The 15,660-nt window shown below is 43.8% G+C and overlaps 1 protein-coding gene across 1 annotated transcript in view; it reads right to left on the bottom strand.

Moving 5' to 3' along the window:
* Positions 1-15,660, bottom strand: part of ABCA12 (ATP binding cassette subfamily A member 12) — a 120,453-nt gene that overhangs the window by 52,354 nt on the left and 52,439 nt on the right. Inside the window, exons 21-24 of the mRNA XM_081189293.1 lie at positions 12,580-12,670; positions 11,254-11,433; positions 6,983-7,298; positions 4,993-5,107 (exon numbers count right to left, since the gene is read on the bottom strand). Of these exons, the coding sequence (XP_081045419.1) occupies positions 4,993-5,107; positions 6,983-7,298; positions 11,254-11,433; positions 12,580-12,670 (702 nt within the window). The remainder of the gene's footprint in view (positions 1-4,992; positions 5,108-6,982; positions 7,299-11,253; positions 11,434-12,579; positions 12,671-15,660) is intronic.

The raw sequence follows: 15,660 nt of genomic DNA, 5'->3' as shown, positions 1-15,660 counted from the left end.
TGCCGCAGCAGTACCTATTTATCTACTTGCACTTAGGGGTGCTTTCAATCTGCTAGGTTGGCAGGAGCTGGGACCAAGCAACGGGAGCTCACCCCGTCGCAGGGATTTGAACCGCCGACCTTCCGATTGGCAAGCCCAAGAGGCTCAGTGGTTTAGACCACAGCACCACCCAGATATTCTAATTATGTACTGTAGGCATAGTAAGATGGCCGTTGTCTCTTCTTTTAAAATAGAAGGGGTGACTGGTGGTCTGCAGCATTAATTTAAGTTTCACAGTCTCTGAGAGGGACATGTCAGTCCTTACCAGGAATGCCCAAATTGTGCCCCACTAAGCTGAATGTGCACACCCTAATGAATTGTGAGAAATCAGACGCTTGAGGCCACTGTTACCTCCCCAGTTCATATTTCTGCAAACTCTGACTAACAGCAAAGTAGGTTTTTCTCTCTCTGTGTGTGTTTTTTTAAAAAATTGGGTGTTGTCGAGGTTGCCTTACAAGGCCTATGTGTGCATTGATAGGTTTACAAGTGGCAATGTCCCAACCTATCAAGTGTGCTCCTATCAGTAGTGCTATTGAGTGGTGCCAGGTCAGCAACAGCTCTGCCAGCTTCTTCCAACAAGTATTGTTTCCTGCACCAAAATCTTTAATGTATTATGATCAAAAAGTTGGAATCTCTAACTTGCTAAGCTATGGGAAAAAATGAAATAAATAAACAACACCATGGTGGAGTTCAAACGGAGTGGCACTTACCTCCCAAATAGATAAGTTTCTCAAAAATACCAGCTATTCTAATATTTTAACTTGCAAATCTGCTGAACAAATCATGCACCCCACCCTAAAATTCACTCCATTTAACATTTCCAGGCTGTTTCTTTGGAGTGAACATTTATAACTCAAGGATTAGGAGGTAGACTTCCTTGTATGACATCCTTGAATGCTACTGGTGCATGTGTGAAATATTTTGCTCCATTTGCCCCAAATATTTTGCCTGGTTATTTTTTTAACTCAGCATAAACAAGAATGTGTGGACCATTTCTTATGTTACATTGTTGAGCCGCTTTAACACAGCTTCTTCCCTGGCAAAAACGTAATACCAGAGGTATGAGAAGATCACACTATAACTTCTCCTCATGCCTGCATTACCACATTTTGCAAGAGAGAGTTATTCTGGCATGGCCAAGACTCTCTGAAGCTAACCTCCGACAGAGCTACTCTGCCCTTTCCCTACAAATACTTTGAGGATTAGATACACAGATATAACTCTAGAAAAGTCCACACTTGCTGCTGTTCTAATATTACACAAATGACATCAGAGCTGTTTCAAAGTGGAACCAAACTCCCTCAAAAGGTGGTGCCCTCTGCCTCATGCGAGGTTTTTAAGCAGAGCTTGGATGGCCATCTGTCATGGATGCTTTAGCTGAGATTCCTGCATTGCAGGGGTTGGACTAGATGACCCGAGATGATTCTGTGAAATAGTAGCATCTCTGTGGGGATCTGTTTGCTCAAAAACAATAATTTTCTTTGTTTAACCTGTGGAATCGATTGAATCACTAATGAAAGTGCTAAAAGTCCCACTGAGTGTTAGGACAGCACACAGGAACATTTTTAGCAGAAATAGCCTCATATTTTAAATAAGTGTACACTAAATTGAGAGTAGTTGGGCTAAGGCAATAATTGATTCTGTGGAAGTGGATGCTCTACTTCACTGACTACCAAGATAAAGAATTACAAAGCCCTTTTGCTCCTCTGGTGGAAGTTTAGTTTGAAAACTAAATCAAGTTAAGAAGGGGAAAGATTTTCACATTGATCGCTATGTTGTCTCACAGGAAATCTAATCTTGCACATGCCTCACTTGAGATAACACCACAAAAAACACCATGGTATGTAAGAGGTCAGGAAAGTAGAATCATGTCAGAAGAACCAATTATGAAAGAAATAATTTCTTAACAATTCGCTGATGTATCTAAACAAAATAGCGAACAGCTTCCAATCACTGATCTTACTAATGACTTTTCTTCTGAAATCTATGGCTTTCTTTTAGAGGCCCATAATCCCAAGAACCCCTTTGCTGTGTGCAAAAGTTTTTAAGAGCTCTGGAAGCTGCCTTACGAAAGGTCAGACCGTTTGCACATCGAGTTAAGCATGGTTGACACTGATTGGCAGTGGGTCTCCAGAGTTTCAGACAGGAGTCTTTCCCAGTCAGGCCTGGAAATGCCAGGGATCAGAGTGGCTCAGAGTGTGACCTGTGTGGCTGTACTGGGCGCAAAACGTCTGGCTCTGCCACCAGTACTCCACTGCACTGCGAGAGGTGTGGGGAGAGGTGTGCCAGATTTTGGCGGTGCACAGGGTGCCATTGAAATCTGAGGTGCCAAGGTCCGTCACTGCAGGGATCGATCCTGAGACCTTCAGCATGCAAAGCAGGTGCTCTTCCATTGAGCAGCAGACCCTACCCAACTACATCCCACAGTTTTCCTCCTGATGTTTGTTCCCAGTGGAACTTTTCCAGACAAATATTCCCTGTTGGAGTGCCAGGAAAGTGAGAACTATACTCCTGCACATATTTTGTCACACTGCACACTGATGAAATGGGGGGGGGGTAATAATATGCATGATGCATAACTTGCACGCAGGACACATGGTCTTGACAGGGAAAGCTTCAAGTGCAGGTAACCTTAAGAATGGACTGCTGAAATGTGCACTATATGTGGAGCTGCCCTGGAAGCTGTTTTGGAAGCTGCAGTTAGTGCTGAATGAGGCAGCTGAGCTCTTATTGGGGACTGCCTATTGGCAACAATTTACACCAATCTTGACAGAACTACACTGGGTGTCTATATGCTACCAAGCCCATTTCAGGGTGCTTGCATTGACTTATAAAGCCCTACATACCGTATTTTTCGCTCTATAACACGCACCTGACCATAACACGCACATCGTTTTTAGAGGAGGAAAACAAGGGAAAAAATAGTCTGAATGAAACAGTGGACGTATCATTTTTGTGCTTCATGCTGTGGCCACAGACATGTGATCTGATGGTGAATTTGGGGTGACCCAATGCAAAAATCCTGAGAATCCCTGTAACCACTTTTTTGCACCATTGCAGCCCCAGGCAACAGTGGGTGCGTGATTTTTGGGGGGCAGGCTGTAGCCATGGACATGCTGTGTGCTCTGATGGTGAATTTTGGCTGACCCAATGCAAAGATCCTGAGGATCCATGTGGATCCATGCTTTGTAACCACGTTTTAAGTGGGGAGGGAAGGAAAAACACAGAAGGCTAAGAATGCAGGAGAGGGCTATAACGTGAGGAAAGGAAGGCAAAAGTCCCCCCACCCACCCACACAAGCCAGCCAGCTCTCTCTCTCTCTCTCTCTCTCTCTCTCTCTCTCTCTCTCTCTCCCCCTCCCATCTGCATGTTTTCCGGCTGCTTGATATTTATTTTTTTTAATTGCCTTGACAGAAGAAAGCATTTTAACTGCATTAAGAACTATTTAGCAGCGAAACCTAAGCTTTGCCATCCCTTAAGAGGCACACAACACTGTAATCTTCCAGATCGCATGAATTTACAGGCAAAACACTGTTTAAGGATTTCATCCTTTAAAATTGAAGAAAGCATATTTGAATGCTGTGTGTCCCCAAAAACAAAAAGCAGGAAGTCAAATCAGAATTTTAAGCTGAACCTGTAATCTCTCTCCCTTCACAAACATTGTTCCCTCCGGAGCACAGAGAGGAAAGCAGACACTCTTCTTGCCTGGAGGGGAGGGGCTTTCCCTGCTCTTTGTTCCGTTTCAGCAATTGTGAAGCCCGATTTGATTTTTGTCTGATTTTTCGGCTCCAGGGACCACACATTCGCACAGACATTTCCCCTTCCTTTTCAGGAGAAAAAATCTGCGTGTTATAGAGCGAAAAATACGGTAACTTAGAGAGAGTGCCTCTTCCCACATAGATCTGCCTGGCTGTTGAGATCTACCAAGGAGGTTTGTCATTGTGGGCCCCAGCTTTGGAGCACCTCCCCTCTGTGCTACAGCTCCTGCTCACCCTTCTGATGTTGTCTACTTGCCTAGGCCTTTGCTGGATACCAGTGCCTGGATTCCTGTCATTTATTATTTTTCAAGTTGTCATTTATCTGTTTTAATTGTATCCTACCCTAGAATTGCGTTGTGGTGAAAGAAGGGTAAGAAATATTTCAAAGAACAAATAATGTTAAATATGCATAATTAGGAGTAGGAACAGAAGGATCTGCTTCTGTTTTCTTGGTTTCTCATTTTTCCAATCTTAAATTGAGTTCTCCACATTTTGCATCAATTTATAAATGAAATTGTAAAAATCTTCCTGAAATTCCATCAACATTTGAATGCAAACTCATTTTATATGCATTTTTGACTAATGTACACAGTTTTGCTTTGCAATGTCCCCCAACGCAAGGAGTTTTCACTAATATATTCATTTTTATGTATACTTTTCCTGAATATATGCATATTTTCAAACATTAGTTGGGAGAACTGCACCGCACAATGTAGATGTGCTTCAGTTCACATACTGTTTCAGAAAGTGCAAATTCAATAGCTTCAGCTTTCACTGGAAAAAGGAACTGAATTTCTCCTGCATCCCTATATAGGAGTGATAAACAACATAGGAGCACCACAAAGAAAAGTGGAATGTCTTCAAGATCAACTGCTAGGCCCCTCTACATTCTTGGAGAACTAACTCTGTTAGCTTTTAAAGGTGCAAGTCTTGTTGGTAGTCTATCTCTCATTCTGAAAAATGAACTCTGAGACCTGCCTTCTCAGGTCTTACCCAGGAGCAATTTCCACTGAATTTGCTTGTATGAATTGTTTTGGAGAAGAGCTCAGGGCATAGCTTTCATAAGTGGTTTCTCTGTCAGTCTCTGTGAATAAGTTAACAGGGAACCCTATAGACTGGATTCCTTCCACCCAGGTACTCAGACTCTGTCAGATACAGCCGCAGGGTGTGGTGAATACTCAAAACTTCAGCCTACCTCGTAAAGCCTCAGGTCTTTTTCTTCAACGAGTTTCTTCACAAAGGCTGCAATGTAAAGTATCCAAGCAGCCATCAACATGAATGGAAGGGAGTAAGTCACACTGGTTAGGAACCTGTAAAAAGAAAAGCAATTATTTAGCTGCAAAGGCAAAGTATGTTGGATTAGGGAGGGATAACTAGCATGACTTTCAACATAAAAGCCCTTGTTTTTTCTCTGAAACTTGGACTATAGTTAAAAAACATTTGGCTCATTCTAGGAACTGGTAACTACATTCAATGAAAGAATTTTTGCTTTTACAAAAACCTACAGCTACTGGTTTCTGGCTCTCAGAGTCCCTACATTGAGCCATGTTTTGTGCCCCACCCTTCCTTGACTGATACTTCATATTCCTCTGTATAAACCTATGTAGGGATAAAGATATAAGGGCTCTTATACCTTTGCAAAACTCTATGAAGTTAGAGACTGGAAGTAGTTTCAATTTTCCGCCTCAAAGCAAAGCATACTATGTTTTGCCATGTTTTGCAGAAATATCACTTGACGTTGTGATCTTCTCAGGAGATGAATATGAAAGCAGCAATAACATCTATGCCAGACAAGTCCTGTCCTAGTCATGTTCACTCAGACTTATACCCTACTCTATTCAACATGGCTTATTCCCTGGCAATTTCCTGTGTATACAGGACTGCAAACCTACGTAGATTTACTTCTGAGTAAACATGCAAAGGTTTAATTTGTAAACTGAATCATATTTACGTGGAACTAAGTCCCACTGAAAATGATTATTTTTGCAATCATTTATTCATAGAGCATACATAGTATGAATTTGGTATGGATCCACTTGTATTCTGAGTTTACTTACACAAAACACTTGGGTCAAAGACAATTTACCATTAGCAATGCCTAAAACAGTGATAGTGAGAAATCAAAGCTTACCATGGCTATCATTAAATAATTTAAGAAGGGGAGATTCCTGTCTGAGAAGTAAAAATTACTTAATTCTTAAAGTTAAGGCAACCAGATGTTGCAGGATTCCACTACAATGGGTGGGTGTGGGTAGGGAGAGAGGTGGGTAGAGCTTGGCATAAAAGAAAAGGAACATAGTTTTTCAGGGTTTCACATATTGTTAAGGCAGCCTATGAAGGCATAAATGAAGATTGGGTGCATTCAGATGTAACACTCTCCATGAGTTGGATCAAAGCACAGACAGACATTATATCCAAACTATCAAACTGTGATTTGAATGAGCCATCCAAATCAGGATTGCTGTTTGGTTTGGAGATCTTACTTGATCCCTTTGCCAGTTGTCACATTATGGTGATTTTACCTGACCAGGAAGTGTTTTAGCAAAGAAGCCTGATACAACTGGTGAGATTGTGAGTGACCATATTTCTGTCCCATTATAATGTTTATTTATTTATAAAAATATTTATATAACACTATATCATAATACCATATCTAAATACCATTAGAAAACCCTCATAAAAATGTATACTCAGAGATCATCTGCTATTGAGGAAAGTTGTTTTCCTTATTGTCTGCATTGGTGGCACAGAACAGTTTTCAGCAGGTTTTTGAAGGTTAAAACAGAAAGCACCTCCCAAATCTCTGTTGCATAACATTCCACTGGGCTGATGACACCAAAGACTCAATTTAATGTTGCCAATGATGTGCCTGCAGATGATCTCAGTGACTGAGCTAGGAGATAACAGTTCAGGCAGTCCCTCGGGTACCCTGGACCTAAGTTGTTGAGGGCTTTGTAAATTGGTGCAAGGTCCTTGAAGGTGGCCCAGTAGTAGAGGGGGAGCCTGTGCAGATGTTTTAACAGTGGTGTCATATGTTGGTGGCTTTGTGCCCCCACCCAGGACCCCCATTCTGCACCGGGTGGAGCTTCCAGACTAGGCCCAAGGGCAGCCCCACAGAGAGCATACTGTTGTAAACTACCATTTATTAAACGCTCTGCTTAACGAGGTTTAGTCAGCAGACTTACATGTCTTTGTTGTAGCAGGGGTAGGGGGTAGCCTGAACTTGTACTGCGATTTCTTCTGCGGTTTTCCCGGTCTGCAATTCAATGATTGCTCTGTCAATGCTATCCTGGATGTAGATAAATGCTCGGCTGTAGATCTGACTTTGCGAGGCTGAGTTATGTGGACCCACCGTCCAGATTTTCTCTCGTATTCTTCTGGTTGTTTGGGAAATCTTGCTGCTCATTCGGATGGTATAGTTGACTAGCGGTGGAAAGGAAAGACTGCCAGGAATTTCTGTCTCCTCCCTCTTTCTGTCTGAGAATGGCTTGAAAATGATACCTTTTAAAAAAGAGAAAGAAATGCGTTTCACTGCAGCAGGGCTAAGGGGGGTTCGTGTCAGTAGGTTCCTCACTGGGGTGTGGGCCATCAGCAAGTTGACCCTTGACACTAGCCTTGAACTCTGGGATGCAAACTCAGAGGCCTCTAGACAGGGATCAGAAGTTGTGTCCGTTGTTGGTCCTCCCCACCAAAATGTCCTCCTCAGATTACACGTCTACTTGCCTCTGAAGCAAACACACATTTACTTTTCTCTCCCCAGCCCTGCAACCATGCTTCAGACAAATTGGTCACCTTTTATGTTGTTTTTCAGATATCTTGCAAGTTCCTTAATTAAACATTTGTTCAGTAACCACTAAAGAAGAAAACCCAGTAATTTGGAATCGAACTCATGCACTGCTTCATTTTAATAGGGAAACATCCACAAAATTTCTCAGGGTCCCTTTATCACATGCATCACCATACAGACATTCTGGAAATAAATAAACTAATCTGTCAGCCATTAAAACCAAACCAATCCTGTTAAATATGTTTCTCAGTTCCTTATCACCTTGTTTCTATATGTGCTACAAGACAAAAGAAAGAACTTCAACTGAAGAGAGAGAAAATGTTTTTTCATATAGAAAATTGATAATGGAATGTGAAGATTACATTTAATGAAAGAATTGATGCAACAGATTTGTGTAGTCATAAGTAATTCTTGTAGCTCAATAGTTTCATTTCATTTCTTATGGTAATAATGATCCCTCAATACTCAACACAACATTATTCAACACAACATAAATTGTTCTGGCATGATCTTATCAGTATGTAATACTGATATTCTATCTCTTTTTATCTGGTAAATGCCACTAATGTATCAGATGCTATATTGATTCTGTAGTTCTTAATTGACAATGCAAACTTCTTTTGTTTTGTGCGTTCAACTTTTGCTTTGTTTAACTTGTAACATTACAAAATTATCAAAGAATAAATAGCTAAGAAATAAAAAGCAGTTACTGCAAACTTTAAAAAATGCTCTAGTCTAGGGAAAGGTGGGTGAATTGGCAGAACAGGGTTTGATGCTCAAAAGAAGTCTGTGCATCTGCCAAAAACAGGTTGAGTACAATTGCTTGTGATCTCAAGCATGCTTTAATAAAATGAACAGGCATTAATATAATGTCTATTGCTATGATTCTCAATTTGCAAAGCAGAGAATCTTAAGGATGTTAAGTGAGTATACAATAAAAACACAGGTATATCATCAGATTTGGGGACAGCTGAATTGAGAATTGATATGGCACTGCTGCCCATGTGCGCATTGGAGGGAAAAGGTGGGAAAAGAAATACCGTATTTTTCGCACCATAGGACGCACTTTTTCCCTCCTAAAAAGCAAGGGAAAATGTGTGTGCGTCCTATGGAGCGAATGCAGGGGGGAGGCAGGCGGGAAAAGCCCTCAAGAGCCGCACACAAGCTTCGTGCGCTCCTGCGGGCTTTTCTCTAGGAGGGAGAAGGGAGTGACTGGCTGCAGCAGTCCCTTCTCCCTCCTGGGGGAAAAGCCCCCAAGAGCGGCACCCTCTTTAAAGGCTGCGCGGCTCCTGCGGGCTTTTCTCCGAGGTGGGGGAATTCCCCCACCTCCCAGAAAAGCCAGGAGAAGTCGCACAGCCCCTTTAAAGAGCGCACGGCTTCTGCGGGAGGTGGGGGAAGCTGCAGCAGATTCCCTCCTCCCGGGCTCCCTTTGAAGCGGCAATGTGGGAGGGGAGCAGCTTACACTCGTGTAAGCAGCTCTTCTCCCACTTTCCTGCTTCAAAGCAACCACGGAGGAGGGAAGGAAGGGGACCATGGATCCTCTTCGCTGCTGGAGGCTTCAGCGGATTCCCTCCTCCGTGATTGCTTTGAAGCGGCAATGTGGGAGGGGAGCAGCTTACACTCGTGTAAGCAGCTCCTCTCCCACTTTCCTTCTTCAAAGCAACCACGGAGGAGGGAAAGAGGGGACCCATGGATCCTCTTCGCTGCTCGAGGCTGCAGCAGATTCCCTCCTCCCGGGCTCCCTTTGAAGCAGCAAAGTGGGAGGGGAGCAGCTTACACTCGTGTAAGCAGCTCCTCTCCCACTTTCGGATTCCTCCTCCGTAATTGCTTTGAAGCAGGAAAGTGGGAGGGGGGCAGTTTACACTCGTGTAAGCAGCTCCTCTCCCACTTTCCTGCTTCAAAACAACCACGGAGGAAGGAAAGAGGGGACCCATGGATCCTCTTCGCTGCTCGAGGCTGCAGCAGATTCCCTCCTCCCGGGCTCCCTTTGAAGCAGCAAAGTGGGAGGGGAGCAGCTTACACTCGTGTAAGCAGCTCCTCTCCCACTTTCCTCCTTCAAGGCAACCACGGAGGAGGGAAGGAAGGGGACCATGGATCCTCCCCTGCTGGAGGCTTCAGCGGATTCCCTCCTCCGTGATTGCTTTGAAGCAGCAAAGTGGGAGGGGAGCAGCTTACACTCGTGTAAGCAGCTCCTCTCCCACTTTCCTCCTTCAAAGCAACCACGGAGGAGGGAAGGAAGGGGACCATGGATCCTCCCCTGCTGGAGGCTTCAGCGGATTCCCTCCTCCGTGATTGCTTTGAAGCAGCAAAGTGGGAGGGGAGCAGCTTACACTCGTGTAAGCAGCTCCTCTCCCACTTTCCTCCTTCAAAGCAACCACGGAGGAGGGAAGGAAGGGGACCATGGATCCTCCCCTGCTGGAGGCTTCAGCGGATTCCCTCCTCCGTGATTGCTTTGAAGCAGCAAAGTGGGAGGGGAGCAGCTTACACTCGTGTAAGCAGCTCCTCTCCCACTTTCCTGCTTCAAAGCAACTACGGAGGAGAGAAGGAAGGGGACCATGGATCCACCGCTGCTCACGGCTGCAGCGGATTCCTCCTCCTTGATTGCTGGGAGTTTCTCTGGGCAGGAATTCCCTCAGCTTAAGTGGGGTGGGGGAAGTGTGGCAGGTAGGGGGGTACAAATTGGGAGTGGGCATTGTGTGAAGTGGCTGTGGATCTCCTGCCGCAGAACTGTAGGACTGTATAGAGTTGGGAGGGCCACCCAAGGGTCATCTAGCCCAGCCCCCTCACAATGTAGGAATCACAGCTAAAGAACGCCAGGCAGATGGTCCCCCAACCGCTGCTTAAAAGCCTCCAGTGGTGGAGACCCCAAACACCTTCCGAGGTCATAGAATTGCAGGGTTGGAAGGGAACCCCAGGAGTCATCTAGTCCAGCCCCGGTGGACAGCGGGCGCAATCCATCCCATTGCGCAAGACTAAAGATGCTGTGCAAGGCTAAAGAAGAAGCCAAGGCAGTGAGCGGGATGGATCGCGCTTGCTGGCTTGTCTTCTTTAGCTGCACTGGAGAGGTTTAGCTCCTGGCTGGAGAGGTTGCGCGGCCATGGATCCCGTGCGCTGTCTTGGCTTCTTTGCTCTTTGGGGCTGGGGGGGGGGGGTAACCCGGGCTTCCCCCGCAGCCCCGAGAAACTCTGGGAGAAGTGGACAGGCTGCATGCAGCCTGTCCGTTGCTCTTTGGGGCTGGGGGGGGATAATATTTTTTTCCTTGATTTCCGCCTCTAAAAACTAGGTGCGTCCTGTGGTCCGGTGCGTCCAATAGAGCGAAAAATACGGTAAACGAAAAATTGAAGTGAGCTATACATCCGATTCACACCTGGCCACTGCAATCCCTGCTGATTCTCGCAACAGACCTTGCTTACAGATAACCTCAGTGCATTATGCACTTTCTTCCTAGGCAGCTTGTTTGTTTTAAAAGTTATTCCTGAATGATGCTGGAACACATGCCACTGGGGATCAGCTTTGATTTGTCAAGTCATGTATTTCAAACCACCAATGTAACAGACCAGAATGATTCACCTCAGCCCAAAGATCCACCTTTTAACACCTCATCTTGAATTTTGGCTGAAAACTATTTCATTTCAGTAAAGAAATCCAAATTCAGATGACAATACTCACTTGCAAGAAGTTCGTTCTTCAAAAAGAAATCTTTTGCCACCATTTCCAGCTCCTCTACAGTCTTGAATGGACGAATACGATCAAACAACACACATGAGGAGATATTTACTGAAAGTCCTGCTAAGACGCTAAGCTGGTTTATGATGTCAGCATTATTCTGTAGTTCCCAACGTATATCATCTGGGGGTGGGGGGGGGGAAATGAAGCAAGAGAACCATAATCAGTGGTGGACTTTGGGCTCTCAAATTTCAGCAGCGCCCTGTGCGAGACAAAAATCCCCCCCGCCGCCTCTCACAATGTATTCTACAGCATTGTTTTGGCAAGCCCTGCAGGATGGCACCCAGGATGACCACACCAGTTGCCAGGGCCTTGCAGAGCCAGGCAGAGGTAGATAATGTGCCCCCCCTTTTTTTTACCCTGGGGATAACTGAAATCTTATAAATAAGTAAGTATATAAATGATTTTCACAAAAGTTATGCCGACAAATAATTTTATTTCAAGGCTTGAACCCTATCTGCATATAAAGACAAAACTGAAAATATAGATAAATATGTTGACCAAGGCCCCCTTTGGAATCGGAGGCCCGGGCCAAGTGGCTCACATGCCCCCCCTCCCCCGTCTGGGCCTGCCAGTTGCACCAACCTAAAACCACCTCTGCCATAATCTATTGATTATAATGTGACACTCTCCTGTGGAAGACACAAGAAAACCTAAAAATTAGCAGAAGTTACTTTTAGTAGTTTCTGTTCACAGATTCATAAAGCTGAAAAAGATCTAATGATTGCCTAGTTCTCTCTGAAAGGGGTAAACTTGTATCTGGCCTAGACCACTTTAGACTATAGATGAGGGCTGAATGACCAAATACTCTTCCATACAAAAAGCAAATCCCTTCACAAATAAAACCACACATTAGGGTTCTTCCCATTTTGGGTGTCTCCAGACAGTTAATATTGTGTGGAAGTGAAGGGATTTAAGTGCAAACCAGAACTTTAGATTTGTATGATTGAAGTGGGTTACAGGGCTCTGTCACCCCTGAGCAACAATCCCACTTCACACAAGAACCTGATGTTTTGCAGTTTGGGAAGCAACAGGGAAGCGTGGGGTGTTATGTCCACCCCACAAAATGTAGTCCCTTTCAGTGGGTACTCTGTCAACTAGTATGCAGTCCAAAAAATAGGTGTCTCCACAGGGTACTGCAAGTAATACGGACTTATGTTTTCCTATAGAAATCAGCGGCAACCACCCACTTATGTGAGACAAGTAAAGGTGTATAATCAGGAACATCTCTAGTACTGTTAGCATGCATGGCTGTGTGCAACAACTTACCCAGCTCATCAATTTGGTTTAGAAGGTCATCAGCATCTAGTTTCACCATAAGTTTGATGAACACTTGCACAAAGGGATTCTGCAGTGCATTCTACAAAATAATGAAATGAGAGCTTGCTTAAACAAAGTATATTCAGCCACTTATCAAAATTAGAACCACAGTTGTCAGAAGGAGGAAACGAGTCCCCTGAGAAGAAGGTATGGTCAGTTCCCAGAGAAGACACAAGCTTTTCCTCTTTCAGTGGCTGGCTTCTTGTGTAATGTAGGCCAGGCCCAGGAACTGAACCTCAAGCTTTCCATTTGTAGAAGGAAAAGGGCTGGACTGGGACCAAGCCATGGAACACACCAGGATTAGCACAATTTTGCCATGATAATTATATACCAAGGCTGAGAATGTAGTGGGTTTTAGCAAACTGCCCCCAATATCCAAAGATGACTGTCAAACCCCAAACTCCCTATATCTACATTTCTGGCATGCCCTTCCCTTCGCTCATATTAATCTGCCCATCCCAAAACTATGCATCCAGTTTCTGTATGTCATGCAACTGTTGCTAACTCAGTTTAAAGGGAGGAATACTTCTGAACTTATGCACCTCACATTGTCTGAATGTTTTTGTTAATCAAAGTTCTCCAAGTCAGCTTATCAGTCTTCCTAGTTTCATTCAAAACAATATAGAGGAGGGTGGGGTAATCCATATGGGAGAAAAGAGGCACAGTGGAAGAAATATGTAACACTCAATCCTCTCTTTTTTAATCTTCTTTTTTTAAAACTGTAAATGTAAACTAGGTCTGAGTACTAAGCAAATTTGGCCTCAGAGTAATGGCAAAAAATATCCCTCTGCAAGAGAGCAGTTTTATTAATAGCTAGGGATGTCGGAGAGTTTTGCTATAGGCAGATGCAGATATGGAAAGTTCTTGTTCCCAGTATTCAGGAATGGAATTCCTTGAAGTGAATGCAACCCACATTCACATTGGCATCTATTTTATCTTTTTCAGTATGCAGGTTTGACATAATTAATGTAATTTTTTTACATGTCACTTCACCTGATGTTCCACAATGCTGTTATCATGAAGCTCAATAAATGTTTAGAACCCTGTGGGGAGATGGCTAATTCATGGGCCATTACCTGCTTTATTTACTTTGAAAGAGAATTAACAGGAAAGTGGGGCTGATGGAGGCACTGCCAAGGTGTAAGAAAGTCACCGATGTACACAGGTGTTGCTTTTCTTTTTTTATTTCTGAAGTGTTGTTTGTGGCCCAAGGCAGCCCATATGCACTAAGACTGCAAACCTGAGAAGTAAATCCCATTGAATTCAGTGAGGCTTACTCTCAGGTAAATAGAGTTAGGGATTCAGCCTTGATCTGCTTCTCTTCATATTGTGAATTTTAGAAGCCAATGGAATGCAAAATTGTTTTTTTCCATATGTAAATAAGTGATCTCTCTTATTACCTGTGGATTTTATATTTCTTCCTCTGTTAAAGTCCTAGCCTCTTTGTCAAAGTGGGGAGAACCATCTGGATTTTTGACCACTATAAAAATGCCCTTAAAAGTAAACTTCAGTTAGGTTTCTGGCTACATCACGAACTCAATAGCAGTAGCTCCTCGCTGCCCTCCACAGGCAAAGGGGAGGTTCAGGCAGGGGATAGTCGGGATTTTTGAGGCAAAAATCCCGGCAATGCTCCCCAGTGGAGTCTAGGGAGCTCCCTGCATCCCGCTGTGCCGCTCAAGCCCACGTCTGCCAACTTGAAAGGCGGAGCGGGTGCGACCTGGGAGTGTGTCCCTGCCATGGACAAGCCTCCGTCTCCAGCATGATTTGTGGTTGGTTCCTCCTTAATCTGGAATATTGGCGTTAATCAAGAGGCGCTCCTGGGCTGACATGCTGTATGCCAATGGGCTGCAATCAATCAGCTGCTGAAAGGACTGTGCTTGGCTCTTTGAAGGTGTCTGGATGTTTTCTTTGAATCTCAAGAATCCTGATAACAGCCAGGAAATGAAGGGGGGGGGGACAAGGTGCTTTGTGCTTTCTTGTGGTTTTCAAATGATCTCATTTTTTCCTGCCATCCCCCCGCCGCATAATGAAAAGGATGTGTGTAGCTACTGCTATGTTATTCTGTTTGTTACTTCAGAAAAGAGGGGGGAGGCTTTTGATTTATTGTCAACAAGGAATTTCACAAGTGTTTACTAAGCCCTCCCCCCTCGACTGGGGCTGAATGGACTTTATTTAAAATTATTCCTGAACTGCTGTTGGAGGAATGCAGCAGGGGGAGAATGAAATGCTGCTGAACAGATCTGGCAAAGAGACTGAATTTGAGAAAAGATCTTGTTTTTAACTGTGTGCCGAGGAAGAACTCCAGAGCAGAATTTTAATGGCAGAGTTTGGATATGTATTCTGTGAGTTATTTATGGCTGCAGCTCATACGCTAGTTGGTAAACAGCGGGAAAATGAAATATGACCTAGTACCATCCAGATAAACACTGCAAAGAACTGAACAATGGAAGATAGTAATTAACTCTCCCAGCACACCAGGTCTGGAACAACAATGTATATGAAGGATTACACACGTGAAATGGATTACTTATTTACAAGATGTAACGGAGGTGCTGGTTGTAAGGTGAAAAAAGCGGCCAGCTGGAAGAATGGTTAAACGGCAAGTGAAGGATGTCAACTGGACTCAAAATAAGAAATGATGTGGCAATGTGAGGAAATAATGATCATGATCATATGTTTGGAACAGGAGTGGAAGACCTGGCTTTAAGAAATTGTATTAAACTAATTTGGTTTGATTTGTAATCATTTGGAAAATTAATAAAAGTAATTTGGAAAAAAGGAAATTTAAATTAAAGTTCCTTTACTTTTTTCCGCTTGAAATTTTCTTGACTTGTAACTCAACTGCCTACCTCTGGTAACTGAGTGAGGGAAGCAATATAAGATGGCAAGTTTATACTGAGTTGTGAAATCAAGGCAGTGAGAGAGGCTACAATCTTAACCTCACTTACCAGAAGGTATGCCCCACTAAATTCAGTATGACTAACTTCTAAGTAGGCATGGTTAGGTTTGCATTCATAGATGGTTTTGTAA

The sequence above is a fragment of the Podarcis bocagei genome (assembly GCF_964188305.1).
Source record: "Podarcis bocagei genome assembly, chromosome: 1".
Classification (NCBI taxonomy): domain Eukaryota; kingdom Metazoa; phylum Chordata; class Lepidosauria; order Squamata; family Lacertidae; genus Podarcis; species Podarcis bocagei.
Note: the sequence above shows the minus strand (reverse complement) of the source record. Positions and strands in the feature narration are given on the sequence as shown.